Here is a 15000-nt window from a genome sequence, read left to right on the forward strand (position 1 = left end):
CCGTACAGGCCAATTAAGTGCTCGGTACACTTAAGGTAGTTCACGTACATCTCACTGCGTGCGCGTGTGTATGTGGGTGCGTGTGGTCAGGGGACTCGCTCTCTGTGAGCAACTTGTTGACATGGTATTGGTTGTCTGTTTAGTTTAGTAAAGAAAGTGGCCGTTTAGCGTGAGGCAATAGGTTATTTATATCTGTGTGTAATGAACACCAAGCACCTTGGACCCTCCAGTGAAATACCAGAACCGAAAATGTTGTTCTCGGTCGGGAACCTACAATTTCGTGAAGCAGTCGTAGGCCTACGTATATCCACAGGTGCTGTGACAGTTAGCTTTAGCGACGAATAGTCAACAGTTAGCCGAATGGTTTTATAAATAGTTGCACAGGCTGTTTGTTTCATCCGCCTGACACTCGACACCAGAGGATCTTTGAAGCCTGCATGCTAACCCAAGCCCTTGGTTTGTTCCCAATGGTGGACCCTCGCTCTGGGACTAGTCCGCTATTTCGGTCTGGACTCCGGCGCCGAGGTCCGGTGGCCGCCTCTGTGATCCGCCGCTCGGAGGCCCCACAGTGGACTACACGCAGATTTGTTTTTGCTGTTTTCTGTGTTTATTTGGAAGTAACGGACTGGCCTCAAGACTTGTGGACAGTGTGCTAGCAGATTAAATGTCCCAAGGCCTGTTTAAAAAGATACATTTTTGAGGATTTACCAGAAGAAAAAGAAAGAAAAAAATGGAAGAGTGGAGGGTAAGCCGAGCTAAAAGCTCACTCTGAATACCTTGTTGAAAAAGCAGCAACTTTTTTGTGTCAAAGTTTGGATTGCATCATTTGAGATAAATATCTTTGGCGAGTTATATTTTTGCACTTAATACCATATTGTCTAATGTTCAAGTACACAAACACTGTGTGGTCCATTTTATTATTCTAACAGACCATGACAGTCATCATACATTTCAACATTTAAATTAATCCTTTTTGCTGTAAACTTCAGTCAATGGTCCTATTAAAACCTGGGACTCCATGTAGGGTTGGCAACAAAATCATTGTACCATGTTAACATTTCAATTTGTTGAACATGCAATTAAGGTAATAAATACAAAAAATTAGAAGCAACTAGAAGCAATTTGCTAAGTATTTGAAAAACAGTTAATTTGAAAATGTTTGTAAAAATGTTACAAGGTTAAGTTGCATGCAAAGTATTTTGATAGCTATACTTACACAATTAGATACGTTTAGGCTAAATGAATGCTAGGAGCGTCTACACGGTAGTTTCAAATTGATGTTAAGCTATTCTGGGACAGTTTCCCAAATATGGCCTCAATAAGCAAAATTATATTGCAGGGGTTCAAATTTGCCATTTTGTGTATGAGTCTGTGTATGTATGTGTGAGTGTGTGTGTGTGTGTGTGTGTGTGTGTGTGTGTGTGTGTGTGTGTGTGTGTGAGTGTGAGAGAGAGTCTGTTTGGCCGAACATCCTAAAAATGTCCTATACGGATTTGCATATCTGTAAATAGGTCTGAATATCACTTACAGAAAAATGGAACCTGGTTGATTTGAAGTCTCCGCACAGTGATTTTCTTAGCTTTCAGGCAATCAAAATGCCACCATTTGGGGACTTTGCCAGTTTTCATTATATAATGCTAAAATAATTTCCACTATTTGATTCTGTGATACACAAAGTATCCAGGATTTCTTTTGTTGCAGTACTCAGGGTTGCAACATTACCTCCTTGGTGTCAGATTTTATTTCTGGGGTACCCTTCATTGGACCAAAAATACCCCTGCCACCTACGCAGTAGAACACCAATCACCCTGACAGCTCCACATGTTGGCTTATTGGCACATGAAGAGGAACCTGGATTACAGAGACTTATCATCATGGAGGTCTCCGTCTGTGAGGTCAAAGTGTAAACCGAGAGGCCGAACCAGTAAACTCTTAGGTTGGGTGGTGTCAGCTGGTGTCGTAGCTTAAGTCACATCATTTTGAATAAAATATGCTTGGGTAATGGGATTCACGCGAAATTAGAAATCACAGGCCACATGCATTTTATGGTTTTTTTTGTTCAGTGTTGACTCAATATTCAGGCCCCAAAGGTTTTCACAAGGACCACGAGAAATATATTCAATGTTCACGCTCAAAGTCAGGGTTTGAACAGAAAGGGAATCCTTGATATGTGTGGCCTTTTCGTTTATCCTGGCTGTCATGACACTCTGTTACTGTACTCATCACCATTCTCTCACTTGGTTGGTGATGTAATCAGCTGGTTCAGCTGTGTCGTATGTGTCGCTTCTTCTCTCTTGGCTGTACGTGTGAGAGATGAATGGCGATTGGTCAGGCAGTATTAATGGACCAGTAGATATTCTGGGTAAGGTGAATACTGCCCGGCAGCTGCAGTAAATTTAACCGGGGTATATGCATTATGTAGCTATCTAGTTAGCCAAGCTTTTAGTAAAATCTTGCAGGATCTTGGCCTATTTTCAGACAATATCAAATCAGCAAAATAATGATAATGAAAATATTATTAAATATGAATATTGTTTATTATTACAAACAATTAATTTATTCTAATTAGATTTAAAAAAAGACTCAACAATTAATTCTCAAATATAAATACAGGTTGATTTAAATGAATTATCAACAGGGCCAATTGTCTTTTGCTCCTTTGCTCCTGAAACCAATAATTAACAGCAATACCATATGTCTCTTACTTGATTTTGATATCACTTCTTAGATGTCTATTTATAGGTCACCATTACAGGAGTATCTAACTCTTGTGAGTTGATGAAGGTCTGTGCCCAGCAACAGCAGCTCTGGTCAGCCCTAATAGCTGAACGTCACTGCTATGGGCCTGGGATAGCCGGTTCTCAATACATCGCAACTTAATGAAACACGTTGTCTCATACAAATGACTAAAACAGAAAAATCGAATATTCAAGAAAAATCTATATTTTCTGTTGTTAAATTTACGTTTTTTTGTTTTTGTCTATTAAGATACTAATGTGATTGTCTGTTGTCCTGCAGGACATCACAGACTTCAAGAGTTCAAGTTTTCCGAACAGACGACACCTGAGACACACTATGTCTTAGGAAAACCCCAGCTGCTTCCCACACTAAGCCACTGCCCCTGGCTGTAGCGTGCATTCCCCACCGCAAGATTCGCCTGGACTTTGGCGACCTGTGTGCAAGGGTTAAATTTGCATGAATGACTAGGTGACGAACCAAGGCACCGTGAGCTGTGCGTTAGCATCATGAATTCGGTGGAGAAGCGCCACTCGAGTCGGCGGAGCAGCGGGCATCGGAAGCACAGCGATGGCGGCTACAGCGACACCTCCAGTGTTGGGTCGTTCCCGGATGAGACGGACCGCGAGGTCAGTAACCTGACGGACCGCGCCTTCAGGAGTCTGTGCATCGGAGATGAGGCCGTCTACAATGACTCGGACCTCTCCGCAGCCTCGCCGTCTGGGCGAACAGAGAGACAGCAGGCCTTCTGCCAGAGTGGCCGGGACTGGAAGAGGGAGGACGCAAAGAGAGCGGGCCAGGAGAGCTACGGCCTCCAGCTACAGCAGTACGGCCAGGAATGGGTGCCTGGAGCCGAGACCCAGGGGGATCCACGTTGGGCGGGAACTGTGGACGGGAGGACGGGGGGGCGGGTGTCTGAAACATTCCAGCATGCCCTCATGGATGGGTCACTTCACCAGAGATCTCTGAACAAAGAGCCTGTGTCTCCTCTTAGCAACGGAGCTCCGGAGTTCAGCACACAGGAGCGCAGGAGTCGGTCCAGAGTCTCCTCTCTTATCAAGGCTTTTAACTCTGACGGCATCAGGGATGGAGCAGGGCAGGACGGCAAACTCAAGGAATGGAATAACGAGGGAAACTGGGATAAGTCGGCTCTGATGAGCATCCAGAGGGAACTTTCAGAGGTTTCTACGGCCCACGGCCAAAACTTAAACAGCACCCCCTTTTCTCCCTCTGGCCCGTATTCATCACAGGAGAGCTTCTACTCATCCCAGGTCGTCACTGCTAACCTAGACTCTTCCTCATCCTCTTCTTTCATGAGGTCCTCCCACAGTCGGTATAGCGTGTCCTCACTGTACAGCTCCAGTGTCTCCAACGTCTTCATCCACAGCGAGTACAGCCCGTTCAGGGTGTGGCGGCGGGCGCACGACCGCTACCCCTTCCAGCACGGGGACGTCTCTGGGTACATGGACTGCTCGGGTTTCCAAACGTGGTACGGGACACCTTTGTACAAAGAGCTATCTCTAGGACCAGAAACACAACGCATGCCCATGCAAGAGCAGTGGGCCGCCGATCCCCCCCTGAGGAAACCCCTTGAGCATGTGGCGCTTCCCCCGGCGCCGCGCTCCAGCTCGACTTCCACCGTGCTGCACAAAGCCTCCGCCGTGCAGAAGCGCTGTGAGTCAGAGTTGGCCGAGTTCCACACCATGAGGAAACGGACTCAGAGCCTCGGAAACAACAAGCTCCCGTTGCAGCGACCGTCTACCATCTCCCCCACCATTGAGATGTTGCGGCGGGGACGGGACACCACTCTGAACTCCATCAACGACCTCCAGCAGAAGTTCAAATTGATGACCTCCGAGCACAGCGTCCCAGCAGAGATGATGGGGAATCCACACGGTGTGCTCCACAGAAATGATGGTTTCATTCAATTCGCGAACAGCAACAGCACCACCGCTATGGCGGGGGAACAGGTTGTCGGTAGTAACGCCTACCCCGCTCCCTTCAGCACAAGCCAGTCACATACACCAGGTGTCTACGCACACCAAGAGGTGAGGACATCAGAGGTCAATCAGTGTGCCCTCTCACCGCCCGCTATGGAACACGCCCCGGTGCGGGCCGAGAGCCGCGGAGCGACGCCTGACGTCAGGTTGTCCAGCTACAAAGCAAGGGCCACAAGCCTCCTGTTCAACCTGAAGGACAACAGAAAGAGAGTGAAGAGCACCTACAGCCCTCCCAAGTTCAAAGGTCTGGAGAACTTTGACAGGAACAAGCAGGTTATTAAGAACGACGGCATGGAACCCAGAGACACGGTTATAAACATACCCGAGTTCCAGGATTCAGACTTCCAGATTCCCCGGGTGGCGATGCAGCAGGGGCCAAGTGTGGACCCATATACCACCTCACATCCTCCTTTAACAGGTTATCATAGTCCTGGGGTAACGGCATTCAATCCCCATCTCACTGCAGCGTACGAGCTCCAACGTAATGACTACGTTTCTGGGGATTACCTGCCACCTCCCACACAAAGTGAGCAGTTTCATCACACTGGATACAATAGTTACTCTCAGGACGAGTACACAAGCAATCTGCTTGCTCATGGACATGTTCAGCAGCAAGAATACGTCCCATCATTTGCTAACAATATGCACGCAAACAATATGCGTAAGAATGGAACTTCAGTAGGCCCTGCATACAGACAGGAAAAAGACAATCAATTAGGTATCTCTAATACGATACAAATGGCTGCCTCGCCCCAACCAGAAACAATTTACTCAGCAACAGAGGTGCCTAGATTACATGTTGATTATACAAATCAAACAGCATATCAAATGAACGCAGCAAGTGCTAAGCAGTATTTCAAAGAATCAACGCAGGGTGATATGACTCATGTCGACAGATATGAGCAAATGAAAGACAACAAATACGCCTTCACTGCCCTGTCCTCAAAAGACAGCTGGAAACACCACTGTCGAGACAAAGAGACTCCCTGTGTGATAGATAAATGTAACGTTCAATTGTCAACAGAAGCCCCTCCCTTGACAGAAAATGACCCAAATGCACAATTTTACCCAGAAATGGATATGTTGCCAGACATTTTACTTTCACCACCACCGGAATATGGATCTAGCGAAGATTGGAATATGAGTAGCACTAAAGCGCAAGACGACTTTGAGTTTGATGAGAGCAAAGCTGAAGGATTCCCTGTTTATCCACAAAAGGATGGCGTTCATCCTCCTCATCACACGTTGGTGAAACCTTACCTTTCAAACCAGACAAACCAAGTGCAGCAATATTCTGCATGCAGTACACAGTCTACACCTGGAGGTACTGCAGCCAATGAAAAACAGCCCAGTAGAACATTACAGGAATATCCAGTTCACAATCAGCAAGATGGAATAAAGGAAATCCAATTGACTGAAATATACCCTCAAATAAGGGGTACAGAGCAAGAACACACAAAGCAAAAGTCATATGGTCATGATGGCCATGACACCATGTACACACAGGAATCTTCTCAGATACAACAGGATATTGAAGTGATTGAGAAGGCAAACAAACTAAGAGATCAACAAGATGCCCTAAAACAGCAGTCTGAGCTAAATTTGAAGGAAAAAACATCAACAGCTGACCAAATGCAGTGTATTGCCAAACCACCTATTTTGAAAAATCAAGATCGAGAAATACACCATGTTAATGTCAAAGAAAAATCAGAGGGGAAAATAAACGAAAAACAGCAAATTCTAACAGAGTTGTCTAAACAACTAGAATGGGCTCAAACATTGCAGACAAAATTAGAATCGGTCAGAACAGAGTTGACCGAGGAGCTGGTAACACGCAGAGCTACAGAAGACCAAACAGAGCAGACTACAGAACGAGTCTTGGTAGAGTGTCAGCCACATGGAGAGCAAACCATAATGGACAAGGTAAAAGTTCTGCAAAGTAAAGATGTCAACATTAAAGAGCAAGAGGACAAGCAGGTCAGAGCACACCCAGCAAAAGTAGACCAGGGAATTAAATCACAACAAAACAAAGATGATCATACAATGGTGGAGCTGAGAGAGAGGTCAACGGCCGGGGAGGATGAAGTTGAGGTAGCCCAAAAAGAATGTATTGAAACAATAACAATCAGCCCCGATGGAAAAGCAAAGGGTGAGGTGCTAGGTGGGAGAGAACTGGGAGCAGAACAAGCTAAAGAAGGGCAGAAACCAGCAGGGACAATCCCAGCCGGAGTTATCAAAATGAAACAGTCAGAAAAAGTCCAAATGGTCACCGGGGCCCCAGTTGAGCCTATAAAAGCACAGCTTAGCAAAACAGGAATGAAAAAAGCAAAGCTGCCTAAAATGGATGAAACAAAAGCTGTCCACATTAAAGGTGACAATGACATTAAAGAGAAAGGCACAGATGAGCTACTTAGAGCAGAGAAGATCAATGCAGATCCATCTAAAGTGGAAAAGGTCAAAGATCCATTTAGAACAAAACCAGCACAGGCAGATCAGGCCAAAGTGAAAATAGAGAAGGCCAAAGAAGAAGTGAACAAAGTACTGACAGCAAGAGATGAGCAGACTGACGCAGAGCCAGGCCAGGCGGTGAAACCAGAGAAATGCGGACCAGCTCCAGCTAGGATAGAACAAGCAGAAATAGAACATGCCAAAGAAAAACGAGAACAGGCGAAAGCACTATCTGTGAAAAAGATGGAGGATTCCGTTGAATCACTCTTGATAAGAAAGGCCGAAAAGGATAAGCTCAAACAAGAGCCAGACCGGGTGGAGAAGGTCAAAACAGAGCTAGCCAAAGCCAAAGCTGAATTAGCCAAATTTAAGGAGAAAATGAAAGGGGAAAAGAAGGTAAAACAGAACAAAGCCATCGTGTCAAAGGAAGTCGACAAAAATGTTCTCCAGAAGGAAAAACAGCCGCCCCCATACCAACAAACTGAGGAGACACCTGTCATAGTTCTGGTTGATGAGTATGAACGTGTGAGAGAGAAATATGGTTTTAGTGAAACAGCTTTAGTCAATAAAAACCTGGCCAGTGCCACCGATGTCGCCTCCCCAAGCCAGGACATGGAAATGTCACGACCGCATAGTGCTAAAGGTGAGGAGGCATCAGATATCAGTAAACTGAGGGATGCAGAGAATCCCCAGAGCCAACCTGCCACAGAGGACGAGGCCAAGCGTCCAAGTGTTAAAGGCGAGGAATTCAGAGAGAACCAATATGTTTATAGTGAAACCTCCAAAGAATTTAAATTGACAAGCCCCAACGATTCCTCTTCTACACTTGTAACTCAACAAATGGATTGTGAAATAGGTATTGATAAAAAAACGAAGGACAAGGTGTTAAATGCCAAACCAGGGCCTGTGAGTTCCAACATAGATGTTTCACAGCCAGGAGGATCCAACATAAATCCAATTAAATCCCACATGAACATGAACATGCATGAAAGAAAACTAAATCCAAATAAAGATACACATTCAACTCCTTCAAAGACATTGAGCCATAAAGAGAGGACCCAGACCAAGCAGGAAATACTGACGTCAAAGATAAAAGCTCATGCTGAAAAGGAGATTTCAGCGATAAAGGAAAAGCATTTTGCAAGTGGAAAGAGTGTACAGCAGAGGCTGCCGACGCAAGAGGTCAAAAATATCCCTCACAGCATCACACTAAGGGATCAGCACGCTACAACCCCTGTGAAAACCTCTATCCCCAACAGTGAAACCACATCACCTGTAATTCCCCCAAATGCCACCACATCACTACTGGATAGCCAGGTACAAAAGCAAGAACCTTTAACAAGTGTTCGAGACACTGTTGTACAGCAACCCATGGCATTAAATCAAACAAAAAATATTGATAACAGAAATGAAGAATTTAAGCCAAGAGAGAAGAAATCTGCACCAAAGGCAACATCTCAGATCAAGAAGCAGACTATAAGCCTTGGAAAAGAGGAAATGATGAAAGTAAACTTTATCCGTCGAGCTGACGAGGACATCACCACACCCAAGAAGACCAAAGCAGATCCACCACCATCAAAGCCAGAAAAAAGCTCTCAAAATGAGACTCCTCAAACCTCAGACGCAGCGATTGGGGAAACACAAGAACTAAAACTTGGGTTTGGTCAGGATGAGGCCCCAGCCAATGACGACAGTTTGCAGATCATGGGAATAATGGTTACTGTTAGAGCAAAAACTGAAACAGTGGGCACTAATGATGAAGATGGAGGTGCTATAAAGGAAGCCCTAGAGAAAGCAAAGATTGATTCTGAAATTAATGATGACATTAAACCGGCTGGCATCCTGTGTCTTGAAACAACAAAAGAAAATATTGCACAAGATATTTCTAAGGGTAGAGCAGAGGAGGAAAAACAATTTGTACACGCATCCCAGCCCACCGTTGGAATGGTGCACACTAAAGTGGGTGCAAATAACCATCCTGAAAATGAACCAGAAGAAACAACAGATCGTCCGGAAAACAGGCTGACTGCACAAAAAGAAAGCGCTTTAATGAGAAAAACATCGAACAGTCACACTGTCCATCAAGAAGACCCTTTGGCTGATAAAGAGTATTCCTCCACGATTATGAAACCTGCTCCAAATAAACCAGGGAAAACTCAACCCATCCTCTTCAAGCAGGGGAAAATAACTGAAAAAGCAAAGATCTACACAAATAAAAATAGCAATGAGGCAAAGAGCAACATCAAAGGTAAGGTTGCAGTGGGCAATGTTCCCTCACTGGCAAAAGCAATGGAAACAGGATTCAACTCCCAAATGCCTTTGAAAAGTGACATCAAGAGTTCCAAAATGCAGAGCCACCCAGCATCAGAGAAATACCAAATGGCCGATCCTGTACCTTCAACTAAAACTGAGAAAGTACAAGATGGAGGAAGTGTGCCCCTCCTGGTAGACAAGAGAACACACCCATCCCTACCGGAAGCAGAACCTCAGAACAAAAACAGCCCCTCTCCCGATTTAAAACTCCCTGAAAATGTGCATATATCTATAGGACAGCAAGGTGCAAAGATGCCTAGTGAAGAGAATAAACAACAAGATGGAAATGTGCACATAGGCTGTATTGCTATTCGAGTAGTGCCAGGGGTAATTGTACAAGACGGCCAAGAGAAAGCAGGCGAGGAAATAGTTGCAATTCAAAGTCTTGCTGAAACAATGAACACAGAAAGAAACACTGATGGAGCCTTACCCTTAACACCAGCAATCAAACCGTCTACCAAAAACGTTTTCCAACAAGTCCAACACATGGGATCCAGTACCCAGAACAGCAAGGTAACTGACAGCAGTGAAACAAAACGGGATGAAGATGAAACACATCAACAATCTAAAACGGCTGCAGCCACAGCAGTGGGTGAAAACAGTACCATTGTTCAGGCAACAGAGGAAGAATATTTCCAGTTTCAGGGGGTAACAGAAAGAAGCCAGGAACAAGATAACGCTATGCTAGACAGTGCAGGTATGCAGGGTTTGCCAAAGGAACACACAGGAGAATTAGGTCTACCGAGAACGTCTATAAGTGGAGATGTTACCTGTTTGCATTCGGACAAAACAACTGTGAAAACAGCACTGTCCTCACAGCAGAAAGCAAAGCAAGTGACAAATGGAGACAAGGTTTTGGACAACACCAGCAAGACCACTATGGAATCTAACTCAGCAGCCTCTGAAAATATGAGTAAAAGTGATAAAAGTGGGCAAGATTCAAAGAACAGCTGTGTGTTCCCAGAGAGACAGAGCAATCAAAGGTTACATAATATAGAGACCGGGGAGGACATTCCGATTTTAAAACAAGCCACACAGAATACGTTTCATGCATCAGGAAAGGAAAAGCAGAGTGTTACGGATTCTCACACAACCAGGAATAGTAGAGTTAGTGCATCCAAGGAACAGCCTAATAACAAACAAGAAGCCAAATCCAAACCTAGGGCCTCCACAATTCCAGAGATCTCGGCTATTGCGGACTACGCCAGATTGAAAGTGATCGCTGCAGAAGACAAGCCAGATACAATACAGGAATTCCCTCCAAACAAAAAGGAAGGCTTTTTCCCCATGATACAGTCTCGCCACAGCAGGCGCCCAGTCTTCACTGCAGAGACACCAGAGCGACAGGCGGTGAGTAGGAAGACAGTGTCGAAAGAGCCAGAACCAAGCCCCAAAGTGAACAAGGAGCCCAAAAGCCTGGTGTTTTCAACCATGGAACAAGACCACAAAAGGACTGGAATGTTTAAACTGAGGGAAAAAGAAAATGTGCTTTCAGATGTCAAAACAAAAGACAAGGCAGACGATGATAAAATGCCTACACAAGATACTACAGGGACTCCCCAAGCAGGGGCGGAGGACTTCCAGTATTGGTCACGGGACACAGCCAAAGATGCAGATCCAACGTTGAGTTCCTCTGCCAATATCAACCAAACAAACAGATCTTTTTCACAGCACTCAGCTCAGCCTGACAACTTCACTACGACCGAAAGACCCCAAGGGGGTGAAGTATTTACTGAACCAAGGACAGTGCCACAGGTGGATAACAATTCACATCAACAAGCCATGTTTGGGAAAATGTTCAACAGAGAGCAGAACCAAGGGGACAGAAGCAATGCAATAGTGAGCGAGGCAAAATCCAAAGAGAATGAGGAGGCAATGGCAGCCAAACAGAGACAGGAAAATAAGATAATTCAACAGATTAACGAGGAGAGGAGAGCCACTCTGGAGAGCCAGAAAAGAGAAGCGAGGAGAGCCAGAGAGAGGGAGGCCAGAGCTGCTAGGATCGAGGAGGAAAGGAGGGAAACCCAGAGAGAAGCAGAAAGAATAGCAGAGGAGGAAAGAACGGCACAGTTGCTCAAAGAGAAAGCCGCTCAAGAGGAGATGGAGAAGAAAAGAGAGGAGGAGAAGAGACTGGCTGAAGAGGAGAGGAGAAAGAAAATAAGAGAAGAAGAAAGGAGGAAGAAGGAGACAGAAGAGAGGATCGCTGCCCAGATCCAGGAGGAGATGAGGAGGGCGAAACAAAGGGAGGAGGAAAGACGTGTGCAAGAAGAAATGGCACGAGTAGCAAAGGAAGTGGAGGAGAAGAAGAGGGACAAGCGCAGAGAGGAGGACAGGAGGGTCGCTCAGATACAGGAGGACAGGAGAGCCGCCCAGGTTGAGGAGGAGAGGAGGGAGAGGGAGGAGGAAATGGCCCGGGCAGAGGAAGAGAGGAGGGCAAAACACAGAGAGATAGAACAGAGGATAAAAGAACACGAGGAAAGGAGAGCTGCAAAGCTGGAAGAGGACAGAATGAAAAGAAAACAAGAAGAGGCTCACAGGCAGGAGGAAAGACAAGGGGACATCAGAGGGTTGCCTGCACCGATTGAGGCAGACCGGCCTTCGCAGAAGGTGGAGCAGGAGGGAGAACAACCTCCTCCACAGATGGAGCCCAGAAAAGCAGCTCTGCTGATGGACGCTCTGCAGTACTACGCAATCAGCTCCTCGGCGAACTCCAGGGATAAACATCCATGCTCCCCTGTGACTCCCCGGAGAAGAGCAGAGCCCACCAAGCAGGCGTCCACCCCAGACGAGTCTCTCAGCAGTCCTCCAGCCCCGTCCTCCCCGGCTCCGGTTCCCCCCCGCTCCACCACCTCGTCCCCCGCCCCGGGACCCAAGCCTACGATGTTCAGGGTGAAGGACAACACCTTGAGAGCCTCCTCGCTGACCAAGTCGGTCAAGCCGCGCCTGCACAAGAGCTTCGGCGAGGACTTCAGGATTGGCTCCCCGCTGGCGGAGTGGAGGGGATCGGACAGAGCCGAGGAGGAGCAGGACAGAGCGAGACGCAGCACTGGAACACCCCTCCATCAAGACAGCGTCAGCAGGTCTTACAGACTCCCTGGTGTGAAGGAGTCACCACCTGCACAGCCACAGCCACCGTCGTTGGTGCCGGAGCCCCGGGCCCCTCGTGCAGAACACCGGCCCTACTCCCGGAGGAGCATGGCCCCGGACGAGGAGGAATCTCGCTCCTGCGTCAGCAACATGTCCGAAGACGTGGAGAGCTTTGCCACCAGTGTGGGGGACCTGTCTGATTTCAGGGGCTTCTGCGACTACGACAGGCCCGAGTCGGCGTGCAGCTTCAGCAGCGACGTGGCCCGCTCCCTGGGGAAGCCTCCGTCCGTGCCGCCCAAGAGCGACAAGGCTCTGAAGCGGGCGCAAAGGCTCACCACACGGAGGATAAAGAAGGGGTTGATGAAAACGTCAGAAGAGGGCCCAGTTGCAGAGGAGAACCCGCTCCACTCAGCCAGTAGTTCCCCCTCCAGTGCCAGTGAGCTCCGATCCTCCTACCACCATGCCCGGGCTTCTCCTCACTTCTCTGCTCCTTTCTCCCTAACCCACGCCCCGGCATCGGCCTCTAGCGCTCCCTCCCCCCACGCCGAGATGCTCGCCGCTTATCGCTATTCCCATGCCTCCCCTCACGCCACTGGCCCCGTCACCTCCCCTCACGCTACCCTCCCTGTCTCCACCCCATTCGCCTCAGCTCACACCACCGCCGCCGTCTCTCTCCCCGTGCCCTCCCCGCATGTCAGCGCCCCCGCGTACCCACCCGTCGCCTCCCCTCACCGCTCTCCTGCCGTCTCTATCCCGACGGCCCCTAAGACCATAGCCAGTACTCCCTCTTCCCCTGTTCTCCGCAGGCGCGCCGCGGTGACCCCGGTGAAGCAGTACCACGTGGAGCCCGGCTACACCCAGTCCTACCCGCTCACGCAGCCCAAGGTGCTCCAGGACCCTGGGTCCGGTCAGTACTATGTGGTTGAGATGCCTGTTGAGGTCAAGACCAAGACCTTCTTCGACCCCGAGACCGGCAAGTACGTCCAGCTGAACGTGCGCCAGTCGGCCCAGGGGGGCTTCCAGGCCCCGCCCCAGCACACAGCCTATCAGCAGTCTCGGATCCCCCAGCCCCAGCTGCATGTCCAGGCGCTGCCTCAGGTCTACCCCCAGGTGGCCACGCCCGGGAAATCCTTTGTGGTGTACCCGGGTTATCCCCCGGGTCGACAGTCCATGCCCGTGTCCACGCTGCCCCCCCAGAGGTCATATTCGGGAATGTCCCTCCCTGAGATGCTGCCTCACCCCGTGCAGTCTGCCAGGGAGGGCCAGAACAATAGCTATCATGGTTACAACTCGGAGGAAACTCCTTATATGGACACGGCCTATGAGACGGACCCGATATGTGACACAAACAAAGTCAACCATGGTGGCTATGAGAAGTATCCAGAGGCGGACACAAACAGCCATCTTCAGGAGGGGCCCCTGGGGTATGAGAAAGATACGATACCAGCCCAGTCCAGCCAAGAACAACGTGACATCATAACCATGAGTGAGCTGGAGGACTTCATGGATGTGTCCGATTGGTGAGGGGAGAAAATAGAAAGGCTAGGTTGCAGAGGGTTTACTTGTGTAAAGAGAGAGAAGAGTTATTAAAATATATAATCCATGAAGTATTTTTCACATAGAGTAGCATACACAGCAGCTTTACCACGGCTGAACAAATAAAGATATATGCTAAAATATTAAAGTAAAATACATGAGAGTATGTATTTTGAATATATATTTGATTACGTCATATGGTTTTATATGTGACATCTGCAGTTGCAAAGGGCCTCTTTGGTTGTTTCTCTTTTACTTTGAATGAAAGGTCCTGTAAACTGCTGTTGAACTGCTGCTGTTATACAGTTTGGATGGCTAAAGTGTACAAATTGTGTTACAGAAATGTTTACCATTCCATTTGATTTCTTTTGTTTGTGTTTGTGTTCCACGTGAGACACTCAGCATTTCTCTCATACATCTGAACAGGGTGTGTCCACGCCACTGAGAAGAGGTCTGTCGTGAAACAACAGCGGACAAATGGGATGTTGTCTATGTACAGTGTTCACTCAGAGGGATAGACACGGGCACAGTGCTCCTATACACTGACTGTTACTTTAATGATCTGCTCCTGTAGGTACATGTGCACCATCGGCACCCTCATGATCTTGTGTCATGTTTAGATCCATGTGTTGTGCTGCACACCTTGTGAAACCATCGCACACACGCAACTGCATCACATCGATTTGTTTGTTGTCGAAATGACACGGTTATGAAAGGAGTTAATCAAGGCTGTTTTAAGGTTTCATTTCACAAATATATTGTCTGTTTCTCAAGTGGGAGTCGTCTGAGAAGCTTCTGCCGTGCTGTGGAACAGTGTAGTTTGACGTTTGTAGGCAAAACAATTAAGGCCCCCTTTTTCAGCAAATCCTGTCTGTGCACC

General features: G+C 47.5%; 1 protein-coding gene across 2 annotated transcripts in view; it reads left to right on the forward strand.

Moving 5' to 3' along the window:
* Window positions 1-143: 143 nt before the first annotated feature.
* The window catches only part of cUnh10orf71 (chromosome Un C10orf71 homolog), a 14958-nt gene continuing 101 nt past the window's right edge, over window positions 144-15000 (forward strand). Inside the window, exons 1-3 of one of the 2 annotated variants that reach the window (XM_084470869.1) lie at window positions 144-745; window positions 3019-13020; window positions 13391-13542. In XM_084470869.1, coding sequence (XP_084326995.1) covers window positions 3246-13020; window positions 13391-13404 — 9789 coding nt within the window. In that variant the 5' untranslated portion in view covers window positions 144-745; window positions 3019-3245 and the 3' untranslated portion in view covers window positions 13405-13542. Of the gene's footprint in view, window positions 746-3018 lie in introns of both variants that reach the window. The other variant, XM_084470868.1, reaches the window with a different exon arrangement.

The sequence above is a fragment of the Micromesistius poutassou genome (genome assembly GCF_964030765.1).
Source record: "Micromesistius poutassou genome assembly, chromosome: 7".
NCBI classification, from domain to species: Eukaryota; Metazoa; Chordata; class Actinopteri; order Gadiformes; family Gadidae; genus Micromesistius; species Micromesistius poutassou.